Source organism: Thermobia domestica, chromosome 12, assembly GCF_964235325.1.
Source record: "Thermobia domestica chromosome 12, izTheDome1.hap1.1, whole genome shotgun sequence".
Lineage (NCBI taxonomy): Eukaryota > Metazoa > Arthropoda > Insecta > Zygentoma > Lepismatidae > Thermobia > Thermobia domestica.
The window spans coordinates 226,433,482-226,448,868 of NC_137465.1; the positions used below are offsets into that span (position 1 = coordinate 226,433,482).

The following is a 15,387-nucleotide window of genomic DNA, read 5'->3' on the forward strand; positions in this document are numbered from 1 at the left end:
TGAGATACCTGAGCATGGTGTGATTTCACTAGTGCAGCGATGTCCGGTTTAATCTTCGTGAAGGACGTTATCAAGTCATTTAAAATACTCAATAACGTTTTTAACAATTCTCCAGGTTCTTTTAATCAAAATTAGAAGTAACTTTTTTTTTATCATATGGCTCAAAATTAAGGGAGTTATGAAGTTTTAAAATTTTCAAACGGCCTCCATTTTCAAACAGCGGATTCGATATTTATAATATGAGTGAATTGACCAAATTTCGTTTTAATCCAATCACTTTTAGGGCAGTTTCTGTATCCACTATATACAAGGAATGGATTCTACTATTATAGAAATAAATGGATATCGTGAGATCTCCGCAATTGGTATATTATAAATCGCACACAAGATTATTACAAACCAAAAATTCGAGGGGGTTACAAACCGAAGGGAGTCGCTGGCAAGATGATGTGATAAAATGGGGGTCGTGATAGCAATTAGGTTGAGAACCATTGTTCTATGGCAACAGCACGTTCAGTCAATTATAGTGCATCATTTCTCTCGCTCTGCAATGGTAAACATACCACCCTTTTGAAAACATTGTCAATTTGAATATAAACAAATGCACATTGTTTTAGTCGAATGTCAACTTGAGTAGTGGACCTGCTGCTTAATGAGAGCATTATTTTTAGTTCTCTTTTGTGTCATTTAATTTTATAAAAATAAAATTTACTTGCAGTGAATAATTTTGTATATCAATACCCGACGCAAAGCTGGAAACACAGCATTGAGCACCAACTGCGCGGATTTACGCCAATCCCAAGAGTTTCAATATTCGCGCGCTACCCTAGCTAGCTGGTTGAAGTTGGCCATGTAAAATGTACAGAAAAATTTGCGCAAGAGAACAGGACCTAACCAACCCCTGCGGGGCTTCTAACCCGTTCCTCCTCCTCCTACTACTACTACTACTAATACTACTACTACTTCACTACTACTACTACTACTACTACTACTACTACTACTACTTTTAGTACAACTACTACTACAGTACTACTTTTACTATGGATCACTATTGTAAAACTGCAAGCCTATTTTAATGAAAAAAGTGTTATTAAAATTAAAAAAATATCGCTAAATCACTTTTTTAAGTATTATTTTCAATCTTATTTTAATAAAAAAAAAGTGTTACGAAAATTTAAAAAAATAAAATTAAACTTTTCTTGAACCCATGCCAAAAATGATTTTCATTACTAGCGTGTTGCGCCAGCACGCTTGGCTACGAGGGCCGACAGCAGTTCGCCTTTTCTTTCTGCTACATGTAGCTCATGGCTATTGATGTTCTATCTGTATGGGCCAAAAAGATCAGACGATATCTGAAACTCTTGGGATCCGCGAAAATGCCACCTGCGCGCAGCGAGCTGTCAGAAAGGACAAGCAGTATTAACTGCAGTATAGAATTAAAACTAATTTAAAATTTAGCCAACGACCATTTTCTCTAGTACGCAACTGTTGTAGAACTTTGTAAGTTAATTAAAATATAGGGATAATTTTGGATTTGGGGGGAGATCAAGTAAAAACACAATGTTTACAGGGGGAATGAGTTGATGTTATGAAAATGTAATTAGTAAGTGAAAATAAGTACTAAGCTAACCTAATCTAACTTAACCTAATCTAAACAAATAAAAAAAAATACTGAAAATATACCGAAAAATTACAAATTTTAACAAAAAAAAAATTCTGGCCCTCCAAATCCAAAAATATGCCAAAATACAATACATATAATTGAGGAAATGGAAAAATTGATAGTTTATTATGAAAAGTTAAGTAATAAATATCAAGATCAAAGTGGAATAAAGGTAAACAACTTTATCAATGAAAATTTTAAACATTCAAATGTTTATCTGTATGTTAATTCTACACTTATATTAAACATAATTTTAAGTTAAACATATTATATATACAAACATCGTAAAACATCGTTAAACATCGTAATAATGATAACTGTTATATTATAGGGGCATGTGTAACAATTAACAAACGAGTTTCATTGTTATAAAGACCATGGAAGGTCTCGTGACGACCCTTGCCATCCTTTACCCTAATATTTTCACATAAAGAATAATAAACCTTAGGAAATTTTATATATACAATCTGGATAATTTATCTTGATACACACTTGTAATTATTAAACTAGTAGATGTAAAACTGAAATTTCGTACGTTCAAAATATCGATAGGGGAATGTTGTATGGTATACTCTACAATAGAACCAGGTTAACAGCCTTCCCAACGAAACATACAAAGTTATTTTGTTCAAATGGCAGTACGTCGAGTTATTACATATTTCAAATTTACATATTAAATAAAACTTACGGTACCTAATTTACTATTCAGTGTTGCAGACTAAGAACGTTACAGTGTCAGTAACATCAAAAAACGACTAAATTTTGGAGGGCTGTAACAACAGTAATAATGCCAGGGAGGCCGATGAGGCAATGCAATCCAAGGTGCCTTGCTGTCGAGTCCTGCTGTCATCATGTGACGTATTTCGAACAAGTAGAGAAAAAATTACAAGGAATCGAAAATTTGACTTTCATGTAAGGACTTTACTTCGAAAAAGAGTTTGGATAAGTAACACATCCAATTAAGCAGATGGTTTTTAATAGACCTAAAGATACTATAATGCCGTATACAGCAATTTAATATCTCAAACCATTCCGAAGACCTGAAAAATGGTAGATGAATATTACTTAAAATGGCGTATTGTGGAAACTTTTAAAGGCAATTATCGATTTACTTTACTTCTCCAGGGTGTTTCGGAAGTGGGCGTACCCCCCATTTAGTTTCAACAGTATAGTGTTAGTTATGGTAGAATGTCTGTACACATTTACCTTGAACTCTTAACAGTCATAAACATCGGTATGATCACCATCCATGTTGTAACACAGCCAAGTTCTCGCAGATGTTTTGCGGGGATACTCCGGAGTCACGAGGGTGAAGGTGTATTCCACAGCTGCTCGTAATTCATGCGTTGTGTGATATCGAATGTTTCTTACTTGTTGCTTTATGAAACCAAAGAGAGCATTGTCTGGTGTCGTCTGATCGGGACCCCTTGGAGGCCAGGCAAAGGGAGCTGGTGAAGATGCACAACCTCTTCCAATCCAGCTGCCGGAAAACGTCTGATTCAGGTAATTGCGTACGTGAATCGCGAAGTGCGCTGATGCTCCATCCTGCTGTATCACATAGCGTCTTTGATACCATTTTCTTCCAGTTGAGACACCAACCACTCATTAAGCATATCCAGGTAAGAATGTCCAGTAACATTGTCTTCGAAGAAGTAAGAGCCAAAAATGTGTGTTGCACTCATTCCAGCCCACACCATCACGTGTGGTGGGTTTCTCTCCATGTCTTTGTAAAACCAGTTTTTTTTTTCTTACACCACATTACAACGTTCCGAGAATGCATATTCCGGTAGATAGCACACTCGTCTGTAAAGAGAACTGCACCACGGGATCTTTTGGGGGGAACGCCTTAAGAAGAGTTCTGCATGCATCTTTCCGCGCATCCATGTCGGCGTCACTCAGTTCATTCAAATGCATTGGACGGTAAATCTTCAATTTTAGATCTTCCATGTGCCTCATCATGGTGGTCCGAGTAATATCAAGCTTCGAAGACCTTTTACGTGTTGATTTTAAAGGCGACTGCTGTACTGATGCTTCCACTTCACGGCACGTTTCCCTCCGTTTTATCGGTCGACCGCCTTGGGGAAGGTCTTTCTCACTGCCCATAGCAAATGCACGTTTTTCCACCCTAACAATGTTGCTTTTTTTTTTTTTTTTTTTTGGTGGATTAATACCAAATCGATCTGTAAATTTCGCTTTAACACTTTCCATGCTGTCACCTGTGTAACATCTTTCATGAAGCCAAACCGCTACAATTAATCTTTGTTCAATGCTATATGGACTTTTATTACAAATTGTTGATTACTCCAACTCAGTGTTGCCATGAGACGAGACATTTCTCGTGTCTCGTCTCGTCTCGTCTCGTCTCGTAAAACTTAAAACTTAAAAAAACTTAAAACTGTCAGAAAACACCAATTAGGAGTACTCCCACTTCCGGACCACGCTGTATATCATTACACCAATAATTTTTTGGTAGGTGTAATTACAACAAATTCCCTTAATTAGATCATTCTAAGCAGTATTGCAAATTTTACTTATGATCTTTACATCTACTGAAAACCGTTTATGTGATTGGATGAGGTAATTGTCTAAGCAGCTTTTTCAAATAAAGCCTTTAGAAAAGTATCAAATTTTTAATTCCATGTAACTTCATTCCTGTTCATTTGAAATCCGTCATATTACGATTGTAATATAATAGTAGATTTGAAACTTGACCCATGACCCACTTTGACCCACCATCCACCAAAACCCATCATAATTAACTCTGACTCATGATTCAAGCCCTCCTCTCCACTGACTAAAGAGTTGACACTTCTAAAAAAACAAGACTGTGAAATTATCACTAATCGGAGTTTGAATTTCTACGGTCTATCGCTCAAACACTGCTCTGTTACAATACCGGTGGATCTAACCTTTACGACATAAAATAGTAAAGTGTTTGTCATGAACCATATTACTATGAATTTCAATTGTCATATATAATTATTTCCTTGTTGAATTACAGATAATTTTCAGTAGAAAACATTGGCCCAAATTAGGATAAAATAGGTCAAAGTAAAGGGGAAAAACTGTGAAATTCGATGGTGTCTCGAAAGCCATGTAGTAAGTTCAATTGGTATTATTACAATTACAAATATCAATATCCAAAAGTATCTTAAGTTCTTTTTCCACTTACAGTTAGATTTACTCATCTGAGGTAACTAAATAGAAACAAATGAAGCAAGAAAGAAAAATGAAAATCTTGAAAGTAAAACGTAGAGAAATTCACCAAGAAGAAGCACTGAGGGTAGTGGATCGGTGGGTCAAAGTAGGTCATGATGGGTCGGTGGGTCGCAGTGTGTCACGTCCTATTGATCCGCGACCAACTGACCCACACAAATCTTGACTCACTTGACTCACTTGACCCATCTCTGTAGTAGAGACTAAAATACTTCGGATGTGTATTGTCCCTTCCGTTTCATTTGCGTTATTACTATACTAATGGCCTTCAATCTTAATATTTTTGATAGTGTTGCTTCCTCAGTTTGTAACACTCAATAATAAATTAATGTTATAATCTTGAGTTTGACATGTAGATTTGAAGTGTGTAATAACCTGACGTAGGGTCATTTGAAAAATATGACCTTATGTTGAATTAGGAACGTTTTTTTTACAAAATGGCACTTTTTTCTGAGACGAAACATTACTTTAACTTCACTTTCCAACACGAGACAGTTTGAACTAACTAACTCTATGGCCTATGGATCCCGGAGGTTCAATGCCGCGTTCACAAAAGCTCTCCACTGACTTCTATCCTTAGCCAATTGGATCCAGTTTCTACTTTGTATTCCTATCTCTGCAAGATCCATCTTAATATTGTCCTCCCATCTGCGCCTAAGTCTTCCTAATGGTCGTTTTCCGATTGGTCTTTCAGTCAAGATTTTGAAAGCACTTAAGCTTCAAATTCCTCGACAGAATTCGCGACGACAAGAGATTTTGAACCGAATAGTAACACGAATTCCCTGCTTTTAGTCGACATTTAATTTCTTCGTGAATATGATTTTCGTCTGTTAATATTGATCCTAAATATTTGAAAGTATCTACTTTATCAAAAGTATTATTTAATATTTTAAGGCCTCCACAATTTGCCGTATTACGGTCCCGACGCACTTCCATGTATTTAGTTTTTCTGCATTTACTTCTAAACCCATGTCCCTGGAAGCGTTTAGTATGATCCCTGCATTTCTTTCTATTGTTCTCCTATCATCCCCTATTAAATTTACATCATCAGCATATACCATAACCTGGTGAATACCGTTCAACTCCGGCTCTAGTTGCTATCTTTGATTTTCCTTATAGCGTATTCCAGCACAAAGCTAAATAATAATGGCGACAACGCATCTCCTTGTTTCAGGCCATTTTCAACGTGAAAGCTCGTGGACGAAAATTTTCCTACCTGGACTTTACTTTGGGATTCATTTAAATATATCTTAATTAATCTAATTAGCTTTCTCGGTATTCCAAGTTCTGTAAGAACGTTGTATAATGTTTTTCTCCTAACCGAGTCGTACGCCTTTCTAAAATCAATAAATAATATATGTACCGGGGTATTGTATTCCCACTTTTTCCGTGTATTTGGCGAATGGTAAATATTTGGTCGATAGTTGATCGATTTCGTCTAAATCCGCACTGATAATCTCCAATAATTTCATCTGCGTATGGGATCAATCTTGCTAATAGAATATTTGAACGGATTTTATAGGATGTTGTCAGAAGAGAAATGGCTCTATAATTATTACAGTCAGTTTTGTCGCCTTTCTTGTGAATTGGAACAATGATTGATTCAAATTGGAACAATGAATATTTTTTTTTTAGTTATTTAGTCAGATGTAACACTGATTTTTGTAGACACGCGCTGGAAAATATGGAAGGGCACAGTTAAAAATCGCTAGTGATCAGTGTTTCTTCCAAACATGTTTTTGGGGGCACTGCCCCTCCGAGCTCTGAGAGTGCCCGAGTAGAAAACTTTAAGACGGTTTTTCTCCGTTATTTTTGGCCATTGCGCTCTCCCAGTTTGTAATATTATCTCTTTAAATGTGCACTACCACCTCGCAAAAAAATGGCCCCGAAGTTCACTTACCAAAGTCTGCCTTCTCCTTGTAAGTGAAAAAAGAACTTCAGGGACTTGTTGACATTGATATTTGTAATTGGTAATAATAGCAATAGGACTTACTACTTGGCTTTCGAGTCACAGTCGAATTATACACTGTTTATTTATTTATTTATTTATTTATTTTCTTTGCGCTGACCTACTTGACCTTGATATGAGACTTTCAAATTTCATTTTATGTTAGAGTGAAAACTGTCTGTAATTGAACAAGAAAATATTTATATATGATAATTAAATTGAAATTCATCACAATACGGCGCATGACAAACACTTTACCTACGGGGCACGGTGACTCAGTGGTAAAGCGTTTACCTCTGGTGCGTGGGGTCCGTGGTTCGATGCCCGGCCAAGGAAGTTTGTGGTAGACAACATCTTGTCAGTGGATTTTCTCGGGGGTAATCCTGTTTCCTTCCACGCTGTCATTCTACCAATTCTTCCATCATCATTCACTTGTTTTAATCATCGTCTCCCTTAGCATAAAAAGCATAATTATGGAACGTTCAACTGAAATATTTCATTTCATTTCAAATACTTTACCATTTTATATCATAAAGGTTCGATCCATCGGTAATTGTAACAGAGCGGAGCTTGAGTGATTGATTGTAGAAATTCGAAATCCGAATGGACTACAAACTTAATCACTCATTTCTGTCTTTAGCTTATTGCATAAAGTTCAATTAAATCAATGTTCATTATAAAATGTATTATATAGTTTTGTATTTGATAATTCAACTTAATTAAGCCCGATAATTGTTTCTCACTATACAGTATATTTCATTTAAAAATATATTAAGAAAAATTGAATTACCTTTGTGTACCAACATAAATAATTTATTTGTTACAGAGGCCTGAAGAAACTCCTGCACCTAAACCAAAAAGTAGAATTAAAAAATCTGTAAGTATTGTGTGTTATAATGTATTTAATGATTTCTAGAACAATAATTAAAGTTTTAAATAATACAAAATCCAGCCTTGACCTTAAGAATAAGATAGAATAAGAATAAGGTTTAGAACTTATTTTGAAATATGTATTGAACGGTCGTGAGAATATATATATATACATACACACTACTGGCTCTCTCAAAATAAATAAAAAACTTATTTCAACCTTGTTAAAACTTAATATTTTGTTATATTTGTTTCTTTAATAATTTTATCTCATATATTCTTAAGTATTAACCTCTTAAGCGAGTAATTTGGCAACTGAAGTCAACTGCCTGTTGGGGATTTTTTAATGCTTAGTTTTAGAGAGAAAATTTATTTGATGAGTTTGCTTTTCAAAATCTTTAAAGAAAATACTACTACTAAATTTTAACTACATATCATTCTAACATAATCTACGTGAATCAATTAACATTGCACAGTTATAACTATCATCATAGTTATAACCACTATCAAAAACAAATAATTATATGTCAATTTGCCAAGTACTTTCATTTAGTATTTTCTTCTTGCAAAAAAAAAAATGCTGAAGTTGGTTTTAGAATAATACCCTGCAATATTAGGAGCGCCATGAGCAGTTTTATTTCACCAGAATTTGTTTCAACCCATTTATGATCCTTACTTCTCAGCTTCATTCGCCCCAGTATAGTCTTGGATTGAATACACTGTTCAGCATATCTATTTGTTTTTCTTGCTATCATTTCTGCCAGCTCATCGGAAAATAAAAGCTCAGAAATTGTTTCTGGTGAAATAGTCTTACCAAAACAAGTGTACGTCTTATGAGGATTTTGGCTAGAAGATCGAAACGTCAGGTGTAAATGTGTTTTTACATTAAATAAGTTCAGTCTTGTTCGGCAGTGTGTTTATTTTTCTTCCTTTTACATCTTTCGGTGCAAACTACTGATGCCCATGAGACGAGACGAGACGAGATGAGAAATAACGTTTATCATCTCGTCTCGTAAATTTTATAGAAGTCTCGTCTCGTCTCAATTCTCGGAAACTCGAGTCTCGACGACTCACTTCTCGTCTCGTTCTGTAAATTTACGTCCAAAATGTGTTGCTTTATTTAGAAGTTCTCAGAATCCTTCTGCGTCACGAGAGTTGTAAGAAGGGTGTATCTAACAACATTGAAACCATATTTATTATTGGAATATATTGTGATTTGAGTATCTTTAAAGGCTCATAAATGCTCTTCATTCTGATCGTACAATTACTTTTTATCAATTTATAGATTTTAAGTACGGATCATTTACCACTAAAATAGTGATTGAGTCCTAAGACTTGAGTGAACTAGTGTTACTTACGAGATTCAAAATTTCCAAGAAATGTGTATTGGTTGTTGAGTAAGTAGTTAATATTGTCTATTGTCTAATAATAATAATAAAAAAGATAAGAACATGTGTTCGACCGAACTTTATTACTACTGCAAAAAATCTAATTAAGAAATTATCGTATTTAATATATTTTAGCAGGACAATATGTCTTCAAACACATAATTAAAAGTAGAGGCTGCTCTTGAGGGAAGTCATATAGTTAAATGTTTAAAGCTTTCTTGCTTCAAAGTGAGGGGGGGAAAGGTAATTTAATGGACTTAGAGGGTGTAGAGCCCAATTGAGAACACTATTGCTGGACGCCAGGTTCCCAACTAACCTGCACATATATTACATATACGAGGGGCATTCAATAAGTAAAGAGACAAATTGCTATAGCTCAATAAAGATTTATTTCAATATTTCAAAACTAAGGCTATTTTTCAATATAATCACCCTTTACAGTTATGCATTTGTCTCATCTTTCTTGCAGCTTCCTTATTCCCTTGGCGAACAAATCTTTCGATTTACCCCGAAGCCACCTTTGCACCGCTGCCTTAACTTCCTCATTGTTAGCAAATCTTTTTCCACGTAGGGCGTCTTTGAGTGGTCCAAACAGGTAAAAATCAGATGGGGCGAGGTCTGGGCTGTAGGCAGGATGAGGTAAGACCTCCCAACCCAATTCTTGAAGCTTATCTCGGGTCAGCTGGACAGTATGCCTACACTTTTTCGGCCACTTTTAAACCGATCAACCCACTTGTACACATTCGCACGGTTCATACAACTGTTACAGTGCTGTCTCAACATTCGAGAAAAAATTTCACTTGGTTTTACACCTTCAGCGACTAAAAACCTAATGACTGAGGGCTGTTCTTCTAAGGTGCAATCTTCTAGAGGACTTGCCATGATGAATTGATATTTTTGAAGTTGTGTTGACATAAAATTACGAAACAGCAGATCAGAGCATATCCCAAGGTTGAACAAAAAAACAAACAAACAAAAAAAATTGATTAGTGTTAAAAATATAGACTTTGTCTCTTTACTTATTGAATGATCCTCGTACTATATTGCCCTAAGACACACACACACACACACACACACACACACATATATATATATATATATATATATATATATATATATATATATATATATATATATATATATGTGTGTGTGTGTGTGTGTGTGTGTGTGTGTGTGTGTGTCTTTGAGCATATAGAACTTGGTTTTGGGTGGGTAAAGATAAAAAAAACAAATAAATCACACCAAGGCTATACCCTCCGGGTGTTCATGGACGTATCATACCACTTAATATCTATTTTTATAACAGAAGTTGGAAACGTAAAGAAATAAACTAGTACTCAATCAACCTCAGAACATATTGCTTGTTTCCAGAAATTTAATACAAACTATTCATTTAATAATTAAGCGCGAGCCTTAATGAAATAAATGAGCGCGAGCCAAACTGAGAGAACTGAGCCCGAGCGCGAGCCCACTTGAAAGAAATGAGCCCGAGCGAACCCAGTTGAGAGAAGTGAGCGCGAGCCCAGTGTAAATTGGCTATCTATGAACAAAAGTCATTCCGTCAAGTCTTTTTCCATCTGACTCTTTAAACATGACAGTGTAGACACTTTTTATCTAAAAGGTCTCTACCATAGGCAGGGCAACAATGAGGCATACTCGCTTCTAAAAGTAGCGCTATTTCTATCTGGAAACATTCATGAGAAACATGCAAATATTATATTCATTTGCATTATTACTCGTATTTTTAACACTTATGTGGAAGTACACAAGAGAAATTGCCTACTGCAATTAAATAAAAGGAAGAATATGACCAATCTATAATCTTGCTATTACATCAACTTTTTATCTAGGGGGCATGGTAGATCTTATTTTAAATATTATATTCCTCCAAAAATGGTCAAACACCAAATTTAAAATAGATGTTGTTAAGGAAGCTTATCCTCCTCCGTCGCGTGCCCTCGTTCTCGCGAAGAAAATTGTTCCTCACCTTCGCGCACCCTCGCCATCGCAGTGGAAGTTGACCCTCACCTTCGCGCACTCTCGCCCTCGCAGTGACAGTTGGTCCTATCCCTCGTTCACCCTCGCCATCGAAAACGGAGTTGTCCATCGCTCTTGCTCGCACTCACCCTCGTGTTGAAGACTTGTCCTCGCCCTCGTTCACCCTCAACCTCGCGAAGGGAGTTGTACATCGCCCTCACGCACCCTCGTCCTCGTGTTGGGAATTTCTCCTCGCCCTGTCGCACCCTCGCCCTCGCAGTGACAGTTGGCCCTCGCCCTCGCAGTGACATTTGGTCCTCGCCCTCGCGAAGGTAGTTATTCATCGCCCTCGCTCGTCTTCGCTCTCGTGTTGGGAATTTCTCCTCACCCTCGTGCACCCTCACTATCGCTGTTGAAACTTGTCCTCGCGCACCCTCGCCCTCACGTCATTGTGGGCGAGGGAATTTGAGGGTAACGATGCCCTCGAGAGGGCCACCCTCGTGAATGTGAACATGTCTGCATTTGACCGCCAGTACAACTGTTGGTGAATGCGACCAATACCAACGATGACCACACGACGTACCTTGGATCGGTTGGAGTATCGTAGTTGTAGACCAACTCGATTACCTATGATAACACAGTGTCATTGACTATTAAGCTTGGCATGGGCGACTATAGATCAACGGAAGAAGTTTGGATGGCGTAATGAATTCCTTTATTTACTGATCTATGTCGATAGGCGAGTTCGAATCTGGCGGAAATAGTTTGAGGCCATGTCTTTGCGTTGCACCATAGGAGATCAACAGATCGGCGGCGGTGCTGTCACTGTCTAGGAAAGCAATCTTCTGGTATTCCTTAGAGCTATTAGTCATCATTCACCAAACTTTGAATGACGAAAGGCATCACAGCCTGTTAGCTGATTATGTATACCCGTATCTCTAGGCCAAGTTCCCTGATAACAATACCATATTCCAGCAGGATAATGCAACGTGTCATTGGACTACAATCACTAGGAGAGCAATCTTCTGGTATTCCTTACAGCCATTAGTCATCATTCACCAAACTTTGAATGACGAAAGGCATCACAGCCTGTTAGCTGATTATGTATACCCGTATCTCTAGACCAAGTTCCCATAACAATACCATATTCCAGCAGGATAATGCAACGTGTCATTGGACTACAATCACTAGGAGAGCAATCTTCTGGTATTCCTTAGAGCCATTAGTCATCATTCACCAAACTTTGAATGACGAAAGGCATCACAGCCTGTTAGCTGATTATGTATACCCGTATCTCTAGGCCAAGTTCCCATAACAATACTATATTCCAGCAGGATAATGCAACGTGTCATTGGACTACAATCACTAGGAGAGCAATCTTCTGGTAATCCTTAGAGCCATTAGTCATCATTCACCAAACTTTGAATGACGAAAGGCATCACAGCCTGTTAGCTGATTATGTATACCCGTATCTCTAGGCCAAGTTCCCTGATAACAATACCATATTCCAGCAGGATAATGCAACGTGTCATTGGACTACAATCACTAGGAGAGCAATCTTCTGGTATTCCTTAGAGCCATTAGTCATCATTCACCAAACTTTGAATGACGAAAGGCATCACAGCCTGTTAGCTGATTATGTATACCCGTATCTCTAGGCCAAGTTCCCTGTTAACAATACCATATTCCAGCAGGATAATGCAACGTGTCATTGGACTACAATCACTAGGAGAGCAATCTTCTGGTATTCCTTAGAGCCATTAGTCATCATTCACCAAACTTTGAATGACGAAAGGCATCACAGCCTGTTAGCTGATTATGTATACCCGTATCTCTAGGCCAAGTTCCCTGATAACAATACCATATTCCAGCAGGATAATGCAACGTATTATTGGACTACAATCACTAGGAGAGCAATCTTCTGGTGTTCCTTAGAGCCATTAGTCATCATTCACCAAACTTTGAATGACGAAAGGCATCACAGCCTGTTAGCTGATTATGTATACCCGTATCTCTAGGCCAAGTTCCCTGATAACAATACCATATTCCAGCAGGATAATGCAACGTGTCATTGGACTACAATCACTAGGAGAGCAATCTTCTGGTGTTCCTTAGAGCCATTAGTCATCATTCACCAAACTTTGAATGACGAAAGGCATCACAGGCTGTTAGCTGATTATGTATACCCGTATCTCTAGGCCAAGTTCCCTGTTGACAATACCATATTCCAGCAGGATAATGCAACGTGTCATTGGACTACAATCACTAGGAGAGCAATCTTCTGGTGTTCCTTAGAGCCATTAGTCATCATTCACCAAACTTTGAATGACGAAGGGCATCACAGCCTGTTAGCTGATTATGTATACCCGTATCTCTAGGCCAAGTTCCCTGATAACAATACCATATTCCAGCAGGATAATGCAACGTGTCATTGGACTACAATCACTAGGAGAGCAATCTTCTGGTGTTCCTTAGAGCCATTAGTCATCATTCACCAAACTTTGAATGACGAAAGGCATCACAGGCTGTTAGCTGATTATGTATACCCGTATCTCTAGGCCAAGTTCCCTGTTGACAATACCATATTCCAGCAGGATAATGCAACGTGTCATTGGACTACAATCACTAGGAGAGCAATCTTCTGGTGTTCCTTAGAGCCATTAGTCATCATTCACCAAACTTTGAATGACGAAGGGCATCACAGCCTGTTAGCTGATTATGTATACCCGTATCTCTAGGCCAAGTTCCCTGATAACAATACCATATTCCAGCAGGATAATGCAACGTGTCATTGGACTACAATCACTAGGAGAGCAATCTTCTGGTATTCCTTAGAGCCATTAGTCATCATTCACCAAACTTTGAATGACGAAAGGCATCACAGCCTGTTAGCTGATTATGTATACCCGTATCTCTAGGCCAAGTTCCCTGATAACAATACCATATTCCAGCAGGATAATGCAACGTGTCATTGGACTACAATCACTAGGAGAGCAATCTTCTGGTATTCCTTAGAGCCATTAGTCATCATTCACCAAACTTTGAATGACGAAAGGCATCACAGCCTGTTAGCTGATTATGAATACCCTATCTCTAGGCCAAGTTCCCTGATGACAATACCATATTCCAACAGGATAACGCAACGTGTCTTTGGACTACAATCACCATAGGTTGATAGGAGGAGCATACTAATGAGTTCTCAACACTACCCTGACCTCCAAACTCTCCAGACTGTAGGCCCATTGAGCATGCATGAGAGATGTGCGACGTGCAACCCCATCTCCCAAAATGTGCACAAATTGGAGAAACTGCTACAGCAGACATGGCTTGGATTGATTCTGCAGGATATTTAACATCTTGAGAATCTGTTAATGGTCATGTGAACACTATGACTGTTTAGAAAGTTGAACCAATACGCTATTAGGTAAGTATTCCTAGTGAAAAGATCATCAGTATACAATGGAATAAAGTAAAGACCATGGAAAGTCTCATAGCTATTATAAAATATTCCTAATATGCTGTCATCACTTAAAGGAAATGAATTTTCGTCTCTTGATACCAATATGAAGTTAAAGGAATTTTAATTAATTGTGTAAGTATTTGGCATATGCTGAAAACATTTTAAATAAATGATAAATTTGCTTTCAAAAAGGACATTAAGTTAGCCTGTAGAACAATTTGACTAATAAAAGTTGTTCCTACTTAAGAAAATATAAGACACTTTCGTTTAAACAAATTTAGGGGAGAGGTGGGCAATGGCGATCACCTAAGAAAAATGGGTTATTACGTAATTTTATTTGCAAAATATATTGAAACAAATTTGTAAATACGTACTCTAATCCTCCTACAATAAGTGTGTAAAATAAAAAGAGGATCATTCTTTCAGTTCGGGAACACTATGCAAAAAACTCAAATTGCTACTTTGGTCGCCATTCCCATCACATGGTGGTAATGACGATCACAGTACAAGCTTAATAAACACACATAGTTTCATAAGCAGTTCAAATTTTTTTTCTACACTGCGCCCTCGAAAGACTGAGAAACGTCAACTGAATGTTTTATTGATGTTTTTTCAAAGACACGTCACAGATATATCCATGATATGTCCACAACAGTACAGTCAGCATGCACCCACGATCCACAAAGGTTACACCGATACCAAAGTTTCAAAGTTTGACTCAAGTAGGCGTATTACCTATCTTAGGCCTAGGTATGTAATTTTTGGCTGGAGAAGTATTCCAAATGTTTGTTAGGAATGGCGATCACCATGATGGTAAACCGATCACGTTGATCGGCATTCCCAACATTGCGCCATTTTGAAAATT

At 37.4% G+C, this 15,387-nt stretch overlaps 1 protein-coding gene across 4 annotated transcripts in view; it reads left to right on the forward strand.

The window, feature by feature from the left end:
* Positions 1-15,387, forward strand: part of LOC145667070 (ABC transporter G family member 23-like) — a 128,529-nt gene that overhangs the window by 56,990 nt on the left and 56,152 nt on the right. For all 4 annotated transcript variants that reach the window (XM_081734769.1, XM_081734770.1, XM_081734771.1 and 1 more), the window contains exon 8: positions 7,654-7,704. In XM_081734769.1, coding sequence (XP_081590895.1) covers positions 7,654-7,704 — 51 coding nt within the window. The remainder of the gene's footprint in view (positions 1-7,653; positions 7,705-15,387) is intronic.